At 43.8% G+C, this 20,190-nt stretch overlaps 1 protein-coding gene across 4 annotated transcripts in view; it reads left to right on the forward strand.

The window, feature by feature from the left end:
* EMCN (endomucin) overlaps positions 1 to 20,190 on the forward strand; it is a 138,421-nt gene that overhangs the window by 32,246 nt on the left and 85,985 nt on the right. For 2 of the 4 annotated variants that reach the window (XM_067553614.1, XM_067553605.1), the window contains 2 exons: positions 7,991 to 8,121; positions 19,415 to 19,547. In XM_067553614.1, coding sequence (XP_067409715.1) covers positions 19,463 to 19,547 — 85 coding nt within the window. In that variant the 5' untranslated portion in view covers positions 7,991 to 8,121; positions 19,415 to 19,462. Of the gene's footprint in view, positions 1 to 7,990; positions 8,122 to 14,917; positions 15,027 to 19,414; positions 19,548 to 20,190 lie in introns of all 4 variants that reach the window. The other 2 variants (XM_067553622.1, XM_067553631.1) reach the window with 2 other exon arrangements.

The raw sequence follows: 20,190 nt of genomic DNA on the forward strand, positions 1-20,190 counted from the left end.
ATCCAGCACAGATGTTCTGCTACTAATTCAGTAAATGCCTCGTGTGATAGAAGCCTTACGTTGTTGTTGTTGTTTAATACCAATTGAACATTTGCATGCAGGTTTATACATTAGCAAACTACTTTATGGAGAGAATAACGATGATCCCTGGCTCCAAGAAGCTCACAGTCTGGGGTAGATGCTGCATAGCAGTATTCAGGAAGGGGTGACATTAGGCAAGGAGAAGGAGGGAGGTTTATACAAAACAGGAATATGAAGCTGCTTGTCACAAATCATGACCGTTCCTTCTCTAAGGCCAGTTCGGCGAACACTCGGCATGTGTGACTTTATGCGCTGAGTAGCCCCGTTACGTTTAATCGGAGTATGCACCTGAGAAAGGAGTGTGTGCGTGCCTGTATTTACAGAACTGAGCCACTAATCTGTGATTAACGTTGGCATTACGGATGGGATTTTGAAAAGTGCTCAGCCCTGACCTAACTCTTCTGCCATTGAAATCGGTGGGTCTTTTAGTACTGACTTGACTGGGACTACAGTTAGTCCAGCGATGAGGCTTTTGACAATCTTACCCTGTGCATTTGGTTTAATACCAGGGAAAATATAACCTACTAGACAAATATTGCTGTTAGTCTCCAAATGACTTGAAGAATAAAATTCAGCCAACCATGAAAGTGGCTGAATGCTACAAAAACAATCCTCATTGAATAAATCATTCAACAAAAAAGCAGTAAAATTCACCGAACAGTGTACTTGACAAATACTATTCAACCACTTCTACTGTGTATCATTGTTTGAGAGAATTTGGAGATAAATTTTTGTATAAGAGGGAATAAAATGAAATAAAAAATATGGCCTGAACGTATTTCCAATGCAGTTACAAATGTTGTTGGTAACCAGCAATCAAGTCTGGATACAGAGGCCATATAATCAGTGCTGTTCTTAAAAGAATGTGTTACTTTTCCTGTTGACATTGGGGGATGGACTGGATGACTCACTAGAGTGCTTCCCATCCAAACTACATAAATCCAGGAAAACGAAAGACTTTCTAGCCACAAATTGCTATGATTGCACTGATGTGCAGTAGCTCCTGACACCAACACCGAGGAGTGATGTGTACGGTCAATTAAAAGTGAAAAGTTAAGTAGGGAGTGGGTGACTGTGGGTCAGTAGTTGCGCACAAAGCCTTTTTGGCTCTAGTTTGTCAATTCAAATAGCTCAGGTTTGTATATTCTGTGTAGCAAGGCCCAGTGCATATGCAATGACCTGCTCTGCCAGGTGATCCTAGAGAAGATCTTACATGCAGGGTAGCATGTAAGCTTGGTATATTGTGCTGCTGTCTGTGTTGTACCTGTTCTGAGGATAAGCCTTGGTCCGCAGAGGAGCCCAGGATTTCAAGCAGATTTTTAAAATTTCATGTTAAAATATATTGAAGTCAGGTATGGAAGGAAGCCTTTGAATAGGAATCCCATAGCACCTCTTAATCACTCTAGCTTCCTCATTGCTATAAAAGTCTATCCCAGGTAGCAATAGTGTCAGATTAGTTATTTTTTAAGTGTGTGGATTTCCCAAAAAAACTTTGACAGTGAGAATGATTATGATGGCTGTAAAAAGGGACTGATCCAAAGAAGCTTCCAGTCCTAAAAATGGGAACCTCCCACCTGGCTACTTAAGATCATTTTCTAAACCCCTTTGCACTCACAGAACGGCGCAGAGAACATGGAATGAGACTGAGATTTTGGCTATTGGCATTTGTGATTTTCATTTATTTTGTTTAGAAATTCTCTGCTAGTTCGTGTGTGTGTGTGTGTGTGTGTGTGTGTGTGTGTGTGAGAGAGAGAGTGAGATGGTGCTGGGGGAGTCTCAATTTTTTCACAAAAACACATTTTATGGGGGTGGAAGTTTTCACATAGTCACCAATCATTCTTATTCCTCTATATATGGCAACAGTGTGTGATATAGCGAGGGCAGAGGGCAGTAGGAGAGTGCTTTTATTTGTAAACCAGGGAGTGAGCAGGCACAAGCCTGCCCACTGCTAAAGGCCCCTCCCCTAGCCTAAGGGGAGGAGTCACTGGCCCGGGATACAACTAATTACTGGGGACAACTAATGAAAAAACCAGGAAGGGGTGTGGGGGTCACAGGGGCAAACAAAGGGAACCAGAACTGGACACTGAGCAGAGAACCCTGGACAGCACCCACTGCCCCCAGAAAGTATCAAGGGAGCCAGCGGATGCCACCCAGAGGAACTCTGCTCGGATGCGTGAGTGCACAAGGGAATGGAAGTAGGCCCCACAGTCGCAGAGCGCCCCCCCCCCACACACCAACCTCCTCTCCCTGGTCTTGTAGACGGCCACTTCGGCCAGGGCTAGGAGGAGGTTGACGAGGAGGTCCCGTGACTTTGTGGGGCCATGGTTGGGGTGTGCGTAAATGTACAGGTGCGGGGAGAAGTGCAGCCAGAACCTCAGCAGGAGGTTCTAGAGGAGCCGGAACAGGGGCTGCAGCCTGGCGCACTCAAGGTAGACATGCGCCAGGGTCTCCCTCACACCGCAATAGGAGCAGGTGTCAGGGTGAGGGGTGAACTGTGCCAAGTACACACCCGTGCTCACGGCTCCATGCAGGAGCCACCAACTAATGTCCCCAGTGGGCCATGAGGTCAGGGTAGAATACAGACTGGCCCACCGGGGGTCCTTGCCCTCCGCAGGTGGCAGCAGGTCCCGCCACTTGGTGTCAGGGAAGGACATGAGGGCGGGGAAGTGAAGGGTGTGCAGCACGAGCATGTAGAGATGGTCCTTCGGTGCGGTTCGAAAGAGGACCGGCTTCAGGTCGTGCAGCCAGCTCAGAACGTGGGGAGAGGGAAGCCGGGGGGGGGGGGGGGGGACGACTCATGGGGCGGGGGCCCAATGGAAAGCACCGGCGGGCTGGGACGGAGGGGGCGGGGAGCACTGTCTCCCAAGACCCGCTCGATATAAGCCTGAGCAGTGGGGAGCAAGGCTGCCCTCAGCTCCTGGAGTACGCGCCAGGGGGTTCAAACGGTGTAGAGTGCCATGCGCCGAGCCAGTGCCTGGGAGTCCACCTAGTCCCTCTGGTCGTAGTCCAGGAGATCTCCGATCTTGGTGACTCCTGCCAGGACCAACCTTCATCGCACCAAGAGGGTCTCCGCCACCTGCACATGGAGCTGGGGGTTGTATAGCAGGGGCTCCACGAGGAGATCCTTCCCCTCGGTGACTGCAAGGGGCCTGGAGGCTGAGACCAGCCTCCAGGTCTGGAGTAGGTCCTGGTAGAAGACCGGCAGCTCAGAGGTCTCGCGGAAGACCTCTGACAGAGATAAAAGAGCTGCCGGTCGTATCAGAGCCCTTGGAGGCAGCGCAGACCTTCCTCCACCAAGTGGCTCCACACTGGACTACCTGCACTATAAAGGAGTCTTTGAAGGGCCTGGAGGTGGAAGGTGTGGACCTGGCTGTGGAGACAGCACAGGCCCTGCCCTCCCTCCTCCAGGGGAAGACTCAGGATCCCTGCAGAGACCCAGTGCAGTCCTGGCCAAAAGAACTCCAGAACTGTCATCTGGAGGTGGGCCAGGAAACTCGGGGTCAGGACCAGGGAGTTGAGCCGGTGCCAGAGCATGGACAGGACTAGCTGGTTGAGCACCAGTGCCCTCCCACAAAGGGAGAGGCACCGGAGCAGTCCTATCCATCTCCGCAGCTGCTCAGACACCCTGTCCTCCAAGTCTTGCCAGTTCTCTGCCAGGGACGGATGGGTGGCAGAAAGGTAAACGCCCAGAGAGAGCAGCAGACCTGTGCTCCACTGGATGGCTTGAAGCATGGGTGGGAGGGAGCTCATCCGCCACCCAGCCCATACGATCAGGCCAGAGCTCTTGACCCAGTTGACCCGGGCGGAGGAGGCTGCCGAGGGAGGCCTCCAGCTGCATCAGGTCGCCCAGGTCCTGGACCTCGAGGAGTACGTTGTCGGTGTACGCTGACAGGACCAGCCTCAGCTCTGACTCTCAGAGCACCAACCCCCTTAGCTTCCGGTGGAGGAGACAGAGGAAGGACTCGATGGCCAGAGCGAACAGCTGGCCAGATAGCGGGCAGCCTTGGTGCACTCCTCGCCTGAAGCTGACTGGTGTGGTCAGGGTCCAGTTGAGCTTGACCAGGCACTCCGTGGAGGCGTACAGCACCCTGAGAAAACCCACGAAGCAGGGCCTGAAGCCAAACGCCTGCAGGGTGCCCAGGAGATACCCGTGGTCCATTCTGTCGAACGCCTTCTCCTGGTCCAGGGACAGGACAATGAAGCTGTTCCATACCCCTAATCATTTTTGTTGTATTTTCTGTATCTTTTCCAGTTCCAATATATCTTTTTTTTTTTTTTTTTTTTTTTTTTGGAGATGAGGCAACCAGATCTGCATGCAGTATTTAAGATGTGGTCATACATGGATTTATATTGACAATATGATATTTCTTTCTTAATGGTTTCTAAAAGTTAATCATGGCAACTCTGACTAGAATGATTAGATCTATTTTCCCTTGATGATAGCACCTCCAGCTAGCACTCAGCTGAGTCTTGCTTCAGCATAACACATCAATATTACCTTCTGCAGCACCTATTTTTTTCCTGTAGTCACATTTTTTTCCTGTAGTCACATGCTGTAATGGTGACATTATCACCAATGTGAAATGAGCACTATAGAAAACATTACTAATGATTAAATCAGTTATTCCCTGGCTTGCCTTTCTGCTTCAGTAATGTCTTCCATCTTCTTATACATCCACCCTTTGTTAACTTGTGAGTTTGATACACGCTACCTATGAGAGTAGGGAGCTTCCACAGCTTAGTAATAATAGTTGATGGACTTGAGTCTGTAATGCCCTCTCATCACAGTTACTTGAATGGATTAAATGATAAATCTTCCAGACCACACGAATACCTCATTTCTTAAACCTCAGCAAGAAGGAATGGCTACAGGCTACAGGAGAAAATTTAATTTGTGTGACAACGGTATGCAATAACTTCACTGAGTGATTATTCCATCTATTCATGTGACTATGAAAGCTATGCCTGAAATCATAAGGTACTGTGTACTGTAGTGTTCCCATCCCCTCCTCCTACCCCCCTCTCCTCCCCCCCCCAAAAAAAGTCTAGAAACAGTGGATATCAGCCAGCTACTCATATCATTGGCAAAAATTAAAGCAAACCGACAGTCTAAAAACACATAGGTGCTTAGCTTTTTCAGCACCATCAATGTATTTTAAAGCTTTGTTTAGGAAAAAAGAGAATTATTCTAGGTGGCTATGCTTTTTCAGGATTATTGGATTAAAAAAGATGAACTCTCAAAAGCAGCAATGGATGGGGACTTTGGATACTATGTGGCAGGTAGCTGTGTAATTACAGCAGCAAACTGGGATATATATGTGAGCAACTAAGAAAAACAATACCTTGGTACACTGGGAACCAAAAATAGCCCCTTGCAAAATAGACTTCAGTAAAGAGAAATTTTAGCTCTTTTGTACTCAATTTCTGTTGCAATAGATATTTAAAATTTCAGAGAACATAACTCAGTTTAGCATAATCATGTTTTTAAAACTGGAATAGTTCTATGCCTTAACAACAACAAAAAGGGAGGAGGAGAAACTCCAGAACTCTAGGGCTAGATTGCTTCATTTAGAGACAATATCTTAGTTGTTCTACTTGTTGTTTGTGATGTTGCTCAAGTACTTTATCAGGTTGTACACTCAGCACTGTGCCAGTGCTGCTTGTTAAGATGCTTTCATTCTGCATTTTTGATACGTTACTTGCATTGTTCTGTTCTGGCTAAGCTGTGCATAAACTTTGAGTTGTTTTAATAGGAACTTACTCAACTCTTTGTATTCTAGACAAGGCAGGTCAGAGGGCCGTAGAGTCAGTGCAAAAATGGCCAACTGGCGCTACTATCTGTTGCTCTTTAGGCATAACAAAGAGAATGAGCCTGGTCACAATGTCTCTTTGCAGAAACAGAAGTTAGATGATCTGGTTCACGTGCCAAAAAAAATGAGGCCACTGCACGGTTGTGTGTTTGGGTGAAGTGCTGCTTCTCTGGAGTATCTAGCTTAATAAACATAAATTACGTCAGTGGCTGGTGACCGCACTTCTGGTCACCATCTTGCTTTGGAGAACTCCACACTTCAATTTTCCTTAGAGCATCATGTATAAAGTTCAGCAGGAGAATTGTGTTTTCTTGCCATTAAACCTTTCCAGAGGTATGTATAGCAGAATCAGTAGTGTAAATGTACAGACATATCAATCCAGGCTGGAAATGATCCTGGACAACAGCAACTGCAGTAATAGCCTTTGCAGAATGCTACTGAAATGAACCTGTAGCCGTTGGTGATTTAATGTATAAAGCTGACAAATTAAGATACTGATTCAGCCCTGTGTTAATATAATCAATTCCCATTATTACAGAACAATCCTGAATGAAATATTCCTGAAGTTCAGGTGTAGTCCCTTTTAGGCTGTTTTTACTCTGTAGGCTAACTTAAAAAAAATGAGGTCTAGGTACACTCCAGTTGTCTGGAGTTAGAATTTGGAATAGCTGTAAGTAAAGATAGATGTGTACAGGCGCATCCCTAACAATGAATAGTCTGGAGATTCAACAAATCACTAGAAGCGTATTTGTAAAACATTATGTACGCTTTCCAATTATTTGTGGATAATTTGAAATACCTGCTTTTACCAGGTACCCAAGATGCTTTTATTTTCAATTGGACCCTTATTGGCTAAATTATTAGCAATACACGCTGCAGAAAATTATTTCATCCCCTTTCTATCTAACAAAAATTGGAAAGTGGAAACAGCACTGGAAGATATTTGTGATATCTGGAAAGGAACAGATATAAAGTTCACTGAGAAGCTGAATTATTTGGGGTATATTTTGACACACCTCAAGGGCTTTACCCATTTGTCTTGGATACTCTGCTCATTATCAGACAAGATTTTGGAATGGATGTGCATTGTTTGTTGCTATGTGTCAAAAAGTGCCTATATGGCAGGGCTCTGTGTGTTACCAGCAAGAGGAAGTCTGAAGGACAAAAGGAATGAAAGAATGACATGTCAGACACAGAGGACAAGCAACAATTATTGCTCTAGATAAGCAATTCAAGTTTACCAATGCTGATAGTTGGATTGGAGTAATGGAAAGAAAGCTGGATGTGTCCAGGTTCGTGAGTGGTCTTATGCAGCAAAATACCTCCCAAACAGCGTCCAATGCAGCAATTGGATCAGGATTGATCATTTAACTCTGGAGACCTTATGATTGCTCAGAGTGGTGGCTAGGTCCCCTAGAGAATGATGACTCTGCTACAGCCTTGGCTAACAGATATGCTTCTTTTAGCTCATGCATTTAATCTCCAAAGGTCCCAGGTTTGATCCCTGCTGCCGACACCCACGTAGGGGTCGATATTACATTAGCTTCAGAAGGAGCCATAAATTATTAATCTTGCCGATCCCCATAATAGGGCAGGGCAAAGCAGAGCACTTAAACTAGTTTCCTGGCCCATCCAATCCATCAGTGCCTTTATCTACCATAGATCCAACTCCTCCTAAATGTCAAACCACTTGCAAGCTCTGTCTTCACGCAGCCCTGCGTTCCACCCTCTGAATCCTCCCATAAATCCCCATAAGAAGCATAAATGTCAAGAGCCATGAATTTAACATTTGTCTCTGTATCTCCATGTAAGTTGGGAAAATTCTTTTTCAGTGACTTCTATTATAAGTGAGTGAAAACCCAAGTTTATAAAAGAAGCTGGGTTGCAAACTTAACCATAGTTTTTGCGAGAAAGCTATAATACTATATTATATTTATGTATAATGGGCTCTTTACAATCAAATGCTCTATAATTAAGAGAAAACACTGTTTTCAGGCACTAGCAGTTTGAACACAAAGCTGACATAGTTAAATATTGTAGCTTACACAGACCAGTACACTGTATATGCCCTCTCGGGACTGACTGATCTATTTTTCTAGGGGAAAACAAGTGGAAAATGGAAGCCAGAGAGGTTCAGCTCACCACCATCTTAATGTTCTTCAGCATGATGCCCACGAATATTGAAAATGACAATCAGAACAGAAAGTAAATATGGATGCACAGTACTGAGGTATGCTTTAGGTACCTGTCTTCCCACACTGCTGCCTATTTTTAACCATGCCAAGAAGAATAAGCTCATTGCAATTTAACACAATGAAGACAAGATTTGGGTCTGGAAAGATAGTGGTTGGGTTTATTCAGTCTTTTGGAAAATTAAGGCCTGACCTGAACACTCACTCCTGTTCTGTTTCCTCTGAGACAGGCAAGAGTATAATCATTCCATGAGTTTCAAATATCCAGAGAATCTGTGACTGACTCACTGTTTCCCATTTCATTAGCTGAGGACAGGATGCAAAGCTCATAAACACATTTTGTGAGTCTTTACATGACACACAATTATTTGCACAAGTCTGTAAGCTTCCATGTTTAATTTCCCCCTGAACTGTTGTTTGACTTCTCTTGCAGCATTCTAGACTCCCCACCCATAAGCATGCAATTTGACTTGAAGCAGCCAGCCATTTTCTTTTCCTCCACTGCTGCTGTAAGCATGTCTGAGTCTGCATCTGATCAGTGATATGGCAATATTAGCACATCAGTACTAATAATTCTTTGGGAGTGCAGCTTCTCGTCTCTCTAAGTCAGGAATATGGCTTCTGGTCAGAAAGGCAAGAATTAGCTAAGAGTTGGATGGTCTAGTTGCTAAGTAACAACAAAAAGAGCCTAGTTCTGCTCTCAGTTACACCATGTAAGTCTGGAGAAGCTACCAAAGCCAACGAATCAGATCCTCAATTGGCATAGCTCTGTTAAAATTAATAGAGCTATGCTGATTTACACCAGCTGGGGCTCTGGCCCATTGGAGATAATCTACATTTATGCCCATGTAGCTCTGAGCAAATTTTGATCCTATTTTCTCCTAAATAAAACAGCATATGTGCAATTCAGTATCAGCTGAAAGTCTAATTGCTACCTCACATTTCATCAACTGGTATGTGATAGACCCAGTATTATACGAACTGTCTATTGGCCTAGGACACAAGCGGGGCAAGGAAATATCTTTTATTGGGCCAGCTCTTGTTGGTGAGAGAGACAAGCGTTCGAACCACACACAGCTCTTCTTCAGGTCTGGGAAAGGAATTCCCAGAGTGGCAGCAAAATGCAAGTTGCAACAGATTGTTTAACACAAGTAGTCAGCACCTATTCTAAGGACCATTCAAGGTAGAGTGGCCCATTAACACTTTTGCAGTCATCGGACAAAAAAAGGGGGTTAACAGGTTACAGATTGTTGTTATAAGCCATCTGTTCAGTCCATGATATTTAGTATCTAGCAGAATAATGAATTTAAACTCCCAGGCTTGTCTTTTGAAAGTGTGGTGCAGGTTTCCTTTGAGGATGAGGACAGGTAGGTCAGATACAGAGTGATTGCTGTGTGAGTTTATTCGAAAGCGTAGTGCCCCACATGGTTTTTGTGACATTTAGTGCACTGGATAAGATATACCACATGTTGGGATAGGCATGTATAGGACCCAGGGACCTTGAAAGGAGTATTTGGGGGGGGGGGGGGTTGATCACTGGAGCAGTGGAGATATGTCTGGAAGTTTTGCATCAGTTGTTCTGGCGGGGTCCGGTGCTACTTTGTCTCTGTCTACACTACAGAGATTTGTTGACACAAGTTATGCCAGTGTACAGCCACTGCTGTAATTAAACCGCTGTTGCACTGTGCTGCTTGTGTCAGTGGAGTCATTCACACTACCAGCTCTTGCATCGACACAGCGATGCATAGCTATCCCACAGTGCAATTGCATGCAGAGTGCTTTGGGAAGGGTTTGCAATGTTTCATGGGGCAGGCAAAGCGGCACATGATAAAGGTCTCTGAATTCCATCATTCCAGGGGCATCCTACTAGATTGACAACCGCTTTCCAACTGCCCTATCAGCCAAACTGGTATTGCTAAACACAAGAAGCTACAGAAGAGTGTGAGAGTGAGAGTGAGAGTGAGAGCGAGAGTGAGAGTGAGAGCGAGACAGTGTGTTGGGGGACAGTGAATGTGTCTGCACACTGCAGCCGAAAACAACCAATCCTGAGACAGGATCTGGCGTCCCCATGTTCCCCCATCCCAGCTCAGCAGAGACCTGTACATTGGCAGGGGAAAGGGAGACACCCCGACATCAGCCCTCACCGCCCTCCCTGGCTCTGCATAACACATCAGGAGTCTCTTCCCCAGCAGCAGCCTGCGCTGCCTGCATGCCTGCCATAGGAGAGCAGAACTGATTTCCTCAGAGTTCTCCCAGAGCCTCGTCTCCCCCCAGACCCAGGAGAATGATCCACCCCCCCCTGTAGTCCAGGCAGGAGCCGGTTTGCTGCCAGGGTGGGAGCTGGCATGCTCAGCTGGGCAGTAGCTGCATGAGCTCTCCACACTGCACCATGAGAAAACTTCCTGGGGGCTTTGAAAGTGGAGGAGCGTAGCTGAAGGAATAGAGGGCAATGTAGCAGAGTTCAAACCAGTGAGCAGAGCAGTCAGGGTGAGCATTGTGGGATAGCTCCTGGAGCCCAGTTATGGCATACAGCATCTACACCAACACTTTGTTATTCCAACTTTGCCATAAAAGGCTCTATGCCTCTCGTTGAGGTGGTTTTATTTTGTCGCCAAAGCAGGGGAGTTTTGTTGGCATTGTAGTGGGTCCACCACCATTGTTTTGTCGTCAACAGCTGACTTTTGTTGACAAAACTCTATCGTGTAGACCAGTCCTTTGAGTTGGTGTTTTCTGGTCTGTGAGGAGTTTGCTTCTGATGATGAGCTTGCAGAGGTCGGGGGATTGTTTGAAGGCCAGAAGTAGGGGTTCAGGAAAGATTTCTTTCAGGATGGGATCCCCATCGAGTATGGGTTTAGTTGTTTGAAATCTTGTATGGGTTCCAGTGTGGAATGGTAGGTGACAACTGGCGTTAGTCGGGGAACGGGGTTATTTCTGTATTGAAGCAGGTTCTCTCGGGATATTTGGGCGTCCCATTCCATGATGCAATATGCTTCTCAGATGGACTGTCCTGATTTGGTGAAGGGTGTTTTTGAGTGTGTTAAAATGTTCCCGACTTTCTCCTCCGAGCATATTCTTTGGTATCTGACTGCTTAAGAGTCAGGACTGGGGCGGGCACAAAAACAAGATGATCTGTACTGACTCCCAGGACTCATAAAAGATTCTGAAATAATCTGAAATGGCAAAATATGAGCTCTGGAGTATTGTTTTGTGGTTTATAAGAAGTCAATGAAAAAGGGTCTGAGCACCAACATGTATGTGTTAGAGCCTCCTTTTTTTTCTTCTTCTTGTTTTACCAGCAGCAGAAGAAGGGTTTTGCAATGAGGGAGACACTGGGCAGAAGTAGATTCAATGCGCGAGTTAGTTTCATCTTTATAACTGACAGACAACCACATTATATTTAAAGTTTAACATGCAATAACCTTTGCGATCCTGGCTATCTTGCAAAGTGGTCAGTTACATACTGTATGAGTTCACTGTAGTTATATTTGCTGCAGTACACTGGCAGCAAAACAATAAAATTGGAGACTGTTTTACTGCAAGCTCCAGATCTGTCTTTAGCTATGTGAGTGAAGAGTCCATAAATGGAAGAGAGAGTGAGCATCTATAATATTGCTATACAGGGTACAATGGTACATTTTGCAATTATTTTTGTCACTTGGAAATACTGCACTGATCACTGAAGACTGTAGGCTCACATTACACTTTTTTTCTTTTGAAAAGATTTTGACAAATTCAGCTTCACTTCTTGTTATATGCAAAGCTGCTTCAGGAATGTTGAATAATATGTTAATTTTTTGTATTCTATAAAGCATGCAAGGGATTAGTGGAATTTTATAGCAATCTGAATTTAAATAAAATAAATAATACAAGTAGGACCCAATTCATTTTTCAATAGAAAATCCATTGTGACAAAACCAAAATCGTTTTTCCCTTATAATAATTAAATGTTGGCAAATACAGCATTGCTAACCCTAAAGATTAAAAAATTATGTCAGGCCCCCAAAAATCATGGTGACATATTAAATCATGATATTAAAAATAATAGATTTCAGGGTTCTTTTTCTTTCCCTTCTTGTTTTTGAGCCGTTAGGACCCTCAGATCATCTTTTCAAGCTTTCCTTTGTAACTATCAGGGCTGGAAACTTTTTTTTTAAAAAAAAGAAAACTGAGATCGTGACATAGTCACATGTGCCCGGGAGCTTGGGATCCAAGTAAAACATTAGATATTGTTGGACTCAGATAAATTTTGTGAGAGTTGGTAGCAATGACAGTTTCCCTTTTTAAAACAAGGCTTGTATTGGCATCAAAGATTAAATTTCTTCCTTTTAAGAAAAAGGAAAACCATTTATTTAATAAAGGAAAGATTGTTTGCTAGAAGGGGAAAAAAAGAATAAAAGCACATGAACACATATGAAATATACTTTCTCTACCTAGATCTGTGAAAGCTTTATATAACTTTTAAACTTTTTAATTTAACAAAGTATAATCGGTGGAGATTAGTTCCACATTTAGTATTTCAGGTCTAGATCATGAAATAATGATCTTCCTCTTGAGCAGGCTGCATGAAAGATTTTAACTCTGCTTTGGCCACAATTTTGCTCTGTAAATTGCTTGAAGCCCTCAGGTAACAGCAAAAAAATGTGAAATTGCAGAACCACTAACTGTGGTATATAACCTATCATTTAAATCAGCTTCTGTAGCAGATGACTGTAGGATAGCTAATGTGATGCCAATTTTTGAAAAGGTTCCAGAGGCAATCCTGGCAATTACAGGCTGGTACGCCTAACTTCAGTACCAGGCAAATTGGTTTAAACTATAGTAAAGAACAGAATTATCAGACACATCGATGAACATAATTTGTTGGGGAAGAGTCAACATGGTTTTTATAAAGGGAAATCATGCCTCACCAATCTACTAGAATTCTTTGAGTGGGTCAATAAGCATGTGGACAAGGGTGATCCAGTGGATATAGTGTACTTAGCTTTTCAGAAAGCCTTTAACAAGGTCCCTCACCAAAGGCTCTTAAGCAAAGCAAGCAGTCATGGGATAAGAGGGAAGGTCCTCTCCTGGATCAGTAACTGGTTAAAAGATAGGAAACAAAGGGTAGGAATAAATGGTCAGTTTTCAGACTGCGGACAGGTAAATAGTGGTGTCCCCCAGGGGTTTGTATGGGACCAGTGCTGTCTAACATATTCATACGTGATCTGAAAAAAGGGATAAACAATGAGATGGGAAAATTTGCAGATGATACAAAACTATTCAAGATAGTTAAGTCCAAAGCAGACTGTGAAGAGTTACAAAGGGATTTCACAAAACTGGGTGACTAGGCAACAAAATGGTAGATCAATATTCAATGTTGATAAATGCAAAGTAATGCACATTGGAAAACATAATTCCAACTATATATACAAAATGATACGGTCTAAATTAGCTGTTATCACTCAAGAAAGATCTTGGAGTCATTGTGGATAATTCTCAGAAAACATCCACTCACTGTGCAGCGGCAGTCAAAAAAGCTAACATAATGTTGGGAATCCTTAGGAAAGGGATAGATAATAAGACAGAAAATATCATATTGCCTCTTTATAAATCCATGGTACACCCCCGTCTTGAATAGTGGGTGCAGATCTTGTCACCCCATCTCAAAAAAAGATATATTGGAATTGGAAAAGGTACAGAAAAGGGCAACTAAAATGATTAGTGGTATGGAAAAGCTTACATATGAAGAGAGATTAATGAAACTGGGAGTTTTCAGCTTGGAAAAGAGACAACTAAGGAGGGATATGATAGAGATCTATAAAATCATGACTGGTGTGGAGAAAGTAAATAAGGAAGTGTAATTTACTCCTTCTCATAACACAAGAACTACGGGTTACCAAATGAAATTAATAGGCGGCAAGTTTAAAATGAACAAAAGGAAGTATTTTTTTCACACTATGCACAGTCAACCCGTGGAACGCCTTGCCAGAGAATGTTGTGAAAGCCAAGACTATAATGGGGGTTAAAAAAGAGCTAGATGAGTTCATGGAGGATAGGTCCATCAATGGCTATTTACCACTGTTGGAAGACAGGATACTGGCTAGATGGACTATTTGTCTGACCCAGTATGGCTGTTCTTAATTTCCCTTCTTTTGGTATTGACACATCAGGGTGAGGTCAATTGTTGGGGCTAGTGGAGATCAAAAACTTTCAAAGTGGAGCATATACATAACTTCCCTGGGGCTCAGAAAGACACAATTCCTTCCTGGAGCAGCAACGGGACTGTTAGGGGAATACTAGGTGTATATCTGGCACAGAATATATTGCCTGATCAACTGGTGCAGCTGCATTTCCTGGCACATTGGGGGAGCAGATTCCAGACTTAGCTTTTTCTTGGCTCATTACCATCCCCTCCAATTCGCCTGCACCAAATGGGGGAAGTAGTGACTCCCTGGAGCTTCCACTCTTGAGCTAATACCTGTGATATGAGTTGGCAGGGTAGGGGTACAAAAGACTGCCTTATGCCCCTTCACCACTGTGCTAGCTGGACCACAGTTTGACCCTCTGTCACTTGTCGGAAGTCAAGTTCATTCTTCTCTGATTTTTCTTGATCCTTGGGATGCTGCTACTCAGAATAATAACTAGAGCTGGAGGGGATCAACTTCTTTCACTGTTCCTTACAACTCCTAAAGCTGGTTTCTTGTTCTCAGGCTTCTTGGATTTTGAAGCTTCTTCTATTCCTCACTTTCTCCTATAAAATAAAGTTTACATTTAAATTGTCTTCCTGCATCTTCAGACTTAACACCCCATTGAGATGAACTGGTGAATTCACACTTTTTACACCTATTGTTTCAGGCTGTTTGGGCCAGATGAAGTGACAGTGGGCTGGTCTACACTAGAGAGTTTTGTCAACAAAACAGTGGAGAAGCATCACAGACTAAAATGCTCCTCCCCTCCCAACAATGTAAGTGCCCTGCTATGCCGACTTAATAAACCACCTCCACGAGAGGGGTGGGCGGGGGTCTTATGTTGGTTTAGTTAGGGCGACGCAGTGTCAACATAGACACCATGTCCCTTTCATTGGCTGTGGGGCTGTCATTCCTGTCAATTTCACTGCTCTGGTGAGCTGAGCAGCTGGATCCCATTCCTGGGAGCTGGGCGAGAAGCCCTGGTGGCTGGGATCAGGGCGAGAAGCCTGGGCCGCCTTGCAAATTTCACAGCTCAGCCGTAAAATTGACATGGCTTCTCAGTTCCTGGTGGAGAGCGGGGAACAGAGAAGCTCTGGGTGGTTTCCTTCAGCTCCTGGCAGGGAACCAGGAGGGGAGAAGCCCTGGGCGGCTTACCCCAGCTCCCGGTGGGGAAGGGGGAGGGGAGAAGCCCTGGACTGCTTTTCCGCCTGCTTCCCACCCGGAACAGGGGCAGCCTTGTCAATTTCACGGCTGAGCGTGGCTATAAGTTGACCAGTGTTAAGTCAACTTATTTTTCTAGTGTAGACAAGACCATTGTCTTCCATGGTGCTCTGCCAAGTGACACCAGTTGAGTATCTGGGTCCTCTGTCTGCAGATTCAGACAGTATGTTATTGCTACATCCAAAATTTTTTTGTCAGAACCATAATAGGTAGAAATTTAATATTTTTCAAAGCCAAATATCTGTACAGTCTGATGAAATGGGTGGGTGGAAGAGGCTTCCCTTAGATCAGGAACTTCCTTTAGATCAGCCACTGGTTTTCCCATAATAATAATAATAGGACAGCAGTCTCACTGCACTACAAGCTGTGGCTTAGCCCCTTGAAGTTCCTGCCCGAGCGTTGTTCTGAAGAGTTACATCCCTTAGTATTAAGGAACTTGCAGGAAAAAATTACCCAGGTATAATAGTATGCAGTGCTGATTACTGGGTCAGGCATTTCCTGAAGTTAGTTTTTCCACATGGTTTTCTCCCCAGAGGAGGGAGAAAAGAGCAAGCAATACTGTACTTTTCTTCCATGGTAATTAAATACAGCCCTTTAAATACACTCAGCTGAATGAAATAGTAAAGGAACACTGCACAGGAATATTACAAGATCAGCTTTTCATAACTTCCTTGGGGCATTCAGGATGTTACTCCCTGCCTCCAGCATGAGGAAATCTATCTTGTAGTAGGTAGCTGAGTGTCAGCTTCTGTACACCACCAGCCTTTCAAACACTCTCCTCAGGACTCTGCCAGTCCTATTTTGCTTTTCAGGTTAACATTAGGTGCACCCCAATCCCTGAGCCCGCTTTGAAGAGCATTCCCCTGTACTATCCAGTTCCTGTCACTGGACACTCACACTCAAGTAAGCTGCCTTCCAAAGAGACTGTATACACACACAGCTGGAAGGTTACAATTTAGCCTTTACCCTTTTGCTTAATACTACAGCACTAAGATGTATTTATCATAAATCGAGAATAAATGTATTAACAAAGCTAGAGATTTAAGTGATACTGAGTTGTTACCCGCAAAAATCTAGGGCACCCTGCCTATACCCTACTGAGGACTCAGGGTGTAAGGCACCTACCCTTCCCACGGGGCTCAAGGAAAAACCTGGTCAATTTAAGTACATACCCCTACCCATGGGGCTCAGGGCTTTACGGGTCTACAGGATCTTTTCCCAGTGAAAGCCTTACTCAACTGTGCTCTAAACATCTATTTATTAGCAACACACACACAGAATACATATGCCACGCAAATCTGTTATGCTCACCACTCCCAATATACAGACAAACTTCACCCTATGGCCAGTCAAAATCCACTCAGCTGGGGTTGTCACAGTCATGCAGAGGGGTAAGAGTTCTAGCAGTCCAGCAATGGTTCCCACAGAGCATTGTTTTTCATTTACATTATATTGGTACAACTAGCTACCTCCTCTAACTTTACTAAGTCTATTACATTATCCAATGCCCCTAGAGAACAAAATTTAATCAATCATGTACTGGCACCTATGTTTTCTTCTCCCTGCTTAAGTCTTTTTTCCATTTTATCTTTTATGCGCAAATTGTAATTTATTTATGATAATCTTTGTTTGTGCGGATCGTCAGCATGAATTCGCTAGTCAGAGCTTATTTTATCTATTTTACCATTTGCTTGGTCTTTCCTTATCCTCTCTAAACTTCCCAGCACCTGTGTGTCTCTACTTTACAATCCTTGATGTTATAACTCTTGTTGCGGGTATTCCTGAGGTTGGGAGTGCTTTACCAGCAGTGGAGCATTTTTTCTTGATTTTACTGGTGAAATCTCTGGGTTTCACCCAAGGCTGGTTTAATACAGGGAAGAGTTGAATCCCAGGCCTACAGAGTAAGAATAATGGACACAGAATTGGGTACAAATAAAAGGAAAGTATAACACGCTTTCTAGAGACTAAAACGTAACCGGCTCCAATTCTTTTCTAAAGCTGTTTCTCACCCTCGATCTTTCTGCAGAACTTGCTTGTTTTCAGTCAAACCAACATCCCAATGATCAAAAACCACCCTCCTCTGCCAAGAGTGTTCTTTGGTGAAATTAATAACAGGGTATTGTCCTTGCACCTTCTGTTATAGTTCAGTAAACCTTCAAAATGCATTCCTGTTGGTTGTCTTCCAGCATGTTAGCACCATGTTACCCTCTCATATTAACTTGTTTTTCCTGTTTACTTCACCTGTAAATGTAGCTCTCATTGTGTTTGGATCAAAATGCTTAATTTACATATGCAGAGTGATAGCTACCTTTCCTCCAGTCTGGAAGAAATATGTTTCTCCCTTGAATATGGACGTAAAAGCATAACAGTAACAGTAAAATATGTAATTCCTCATATTGTCAGTACATACAGTTCACTATGATATTAATGACTGGGGTAACCAGCTTTCATCTGATACTTTACAAGACACTTGCTGGATAAATACTATAAACAATGTTAGGTGCAGTGAGTTTGTCAGGCCTGTTAGAAGTTGCTGACAAAGAGTTGTGAACCCTTTGCTTGCTGGCCCCAATGGGTCTCGATATCACAGAGCTCCACCAGGATCTCTTTTGCCTAGCCAAGAGAAGTGTTTGTGCATAGGAGGGACACACAATATCATTTCTCAAATCAGTCTGGTCAAAGTAGAGGAGGGTGCCTTTGAGGAGTTTAGCTCATTAGAAAGCCTGGCAGGGAGTTACTTTGAGGGATATATTCTCATCACAAGGTGCAATGTATTAAGATTAGAAATCATTGTACAGCAGATCAAGAATATACCTCCTGGTACTATGAGTCAGACTCTGGACTTAGTGGTTAGGGCTGGTTGAAGTTTTCAAAATTTTTAGAGAAAAACAAAGATTCTTAGCCCATTTATGACCAGCACTATTACCGGTGACTGACCAAGAATCAGCGGAATGCTGCTGCACTTAGTACAGAATGGAGATACCCAACAGTCTACACTTAAAACTTTCAGAGTCACAGCTGTATCGGTGCAGCTGTGGCGCTGTAAGAGCACTTGTGTAGCTGTGTTATGAGAGCTCTCCTGCCAACATAATAAAGCCACCTAAATGAGCGATGGTAGCTATGTTGGTGGGGGATGCTCTCCCGTCAACATGTTGCTCAGGAGGGTGTGTTTTTCACCTCCTGAGCGACAAAAGTTTTGCCAACATAAGTGCCACTGTAGGCAAACAGATTGCCTGTGAGAAACTAACTGCCTCTTCTTTCTGGCTGTGTGGCTGCCATTTCATATCAATTGCAGAGTATGATTCACTCAGACTGCATTTCAGAATTAGAGCTTTTCATGTTGAGACATAAGCTACGAGGTAAGGAAAGGGTATTCTGGGCTCATGATGCATTGCCTTCTCTTTGGGGATAGCAAAAGACCAACAGCAAGCACCAGTACGCCATGTCATCTGGTGTTCACTATTGATTCTGAGTCATCTCTGGCCATGGAGTTGGAATTTCAGGGTTTCCTATCTTAGTATGTTGCCATTTATTCAGCTGCAGGCACTATTAAATTGCAGCTTGCTCTGTATTTTCATACCTTGCTATAAAATTTCCCTGGTTTAAAATGTCACTCTGGAGCGTCCCATTTAAAAATACCTCAAAATATGTTACAAGAAATTGGTCTGATGTACACCGTCTTCTAAAAAAAGATCTGCCTCTGTTTAAACCTTTCTTGACCTCTGGGCTGAAGAAGAACAAAATAAAGTATTAACAAAAACACAGTTGACTGCCAAAGAAAAGGAGTTCCTTTCAGGACTGAAATAATAAATCTCCTCTGTACTGAACTCCCGAAGGGAATATGCTGCATTTCCTCCTGTTCTTTATCAAAGTCCCCAAAATAAGCAGGAATTGGGCAGTGGCTTTGCACAGTCTCTAAACACCTTTTCCACTTACTAATTAGGGCCTGCCTCGCGGACAGAGAACACACCCTGCCTGACACTGCAAGGGAATGCCAATGGGACAGACTACAAGCATGAAGCCACTTGGAGCTGCCCTCCTCTGCCTAGCTGTGTTCAGCATCTGCACCGCAAATGGTAAGAGTGCACTGTTCTGTCACTCCTTAGACTTTCTTGGTAAGCAGCTAAGTGCGCTTGGGCAGTGTTCTCTCTCTGTGGGTTTCTGCAAGCGAAGGCTTCCCTTCAGTGCGCTGTAGCAGCTTAGTGCTTCATTCCCAGGCGTGTGGGCTGAGGGAGGAGAGGGAGGCACTGCAAGGAAGGCATTGATTTTTAATAGAGTTAAATGTCTACAGTGGACAATAGCATTCTTACCAATCCGTTTCTGTGGCATATTTCTGTCCAAGTGTTATGAGCTTCGCAAAGATGAGGAATTAAAAGCACCCATATAGGGGAAAAAGACATTTACTCAAATGTTTTTCCCCCTTCTACTTTGAAAAATACCATGTGGAGGACTTTTAAAAGGAATTGTAATGTTTGTCAGATTTGAAAATACCGTTTAAGACATTGGGGAATTTACAGCCGACTTAGTGTAATCCTACTGACTTCACTGGAATTACACCAGCGATGAATTTGGCCACTTATGTTGACCACAGATACATGAAGACTTGTAGCATTCTTTCAGTGTAATCCAACAATGTCCAGGGTGGTAGTGTCTGAGTTCTGCAAGGTTCAAATATTTGATGATGTTACCAGGTGTCATAGTGGCCATTGACCTGCTGTT

The sequence above is a fragment of the Emydura macquarii genome, unplaced genomic scaffold (assembly GCF_026122565.2).
Source record: "Emydura macquarii macquarii isolate MOO-44397 ecotype Brisbane River unplaced genomic scaffold, CSIRO-AGI_Emac_v2 contig_302, whole genome shotgun sequence".
Lineage (NCBI taxonomy): Eukaryota > Metazoa > Chordata > Testudines > Chelidae > Emydura > Emydura macquarii.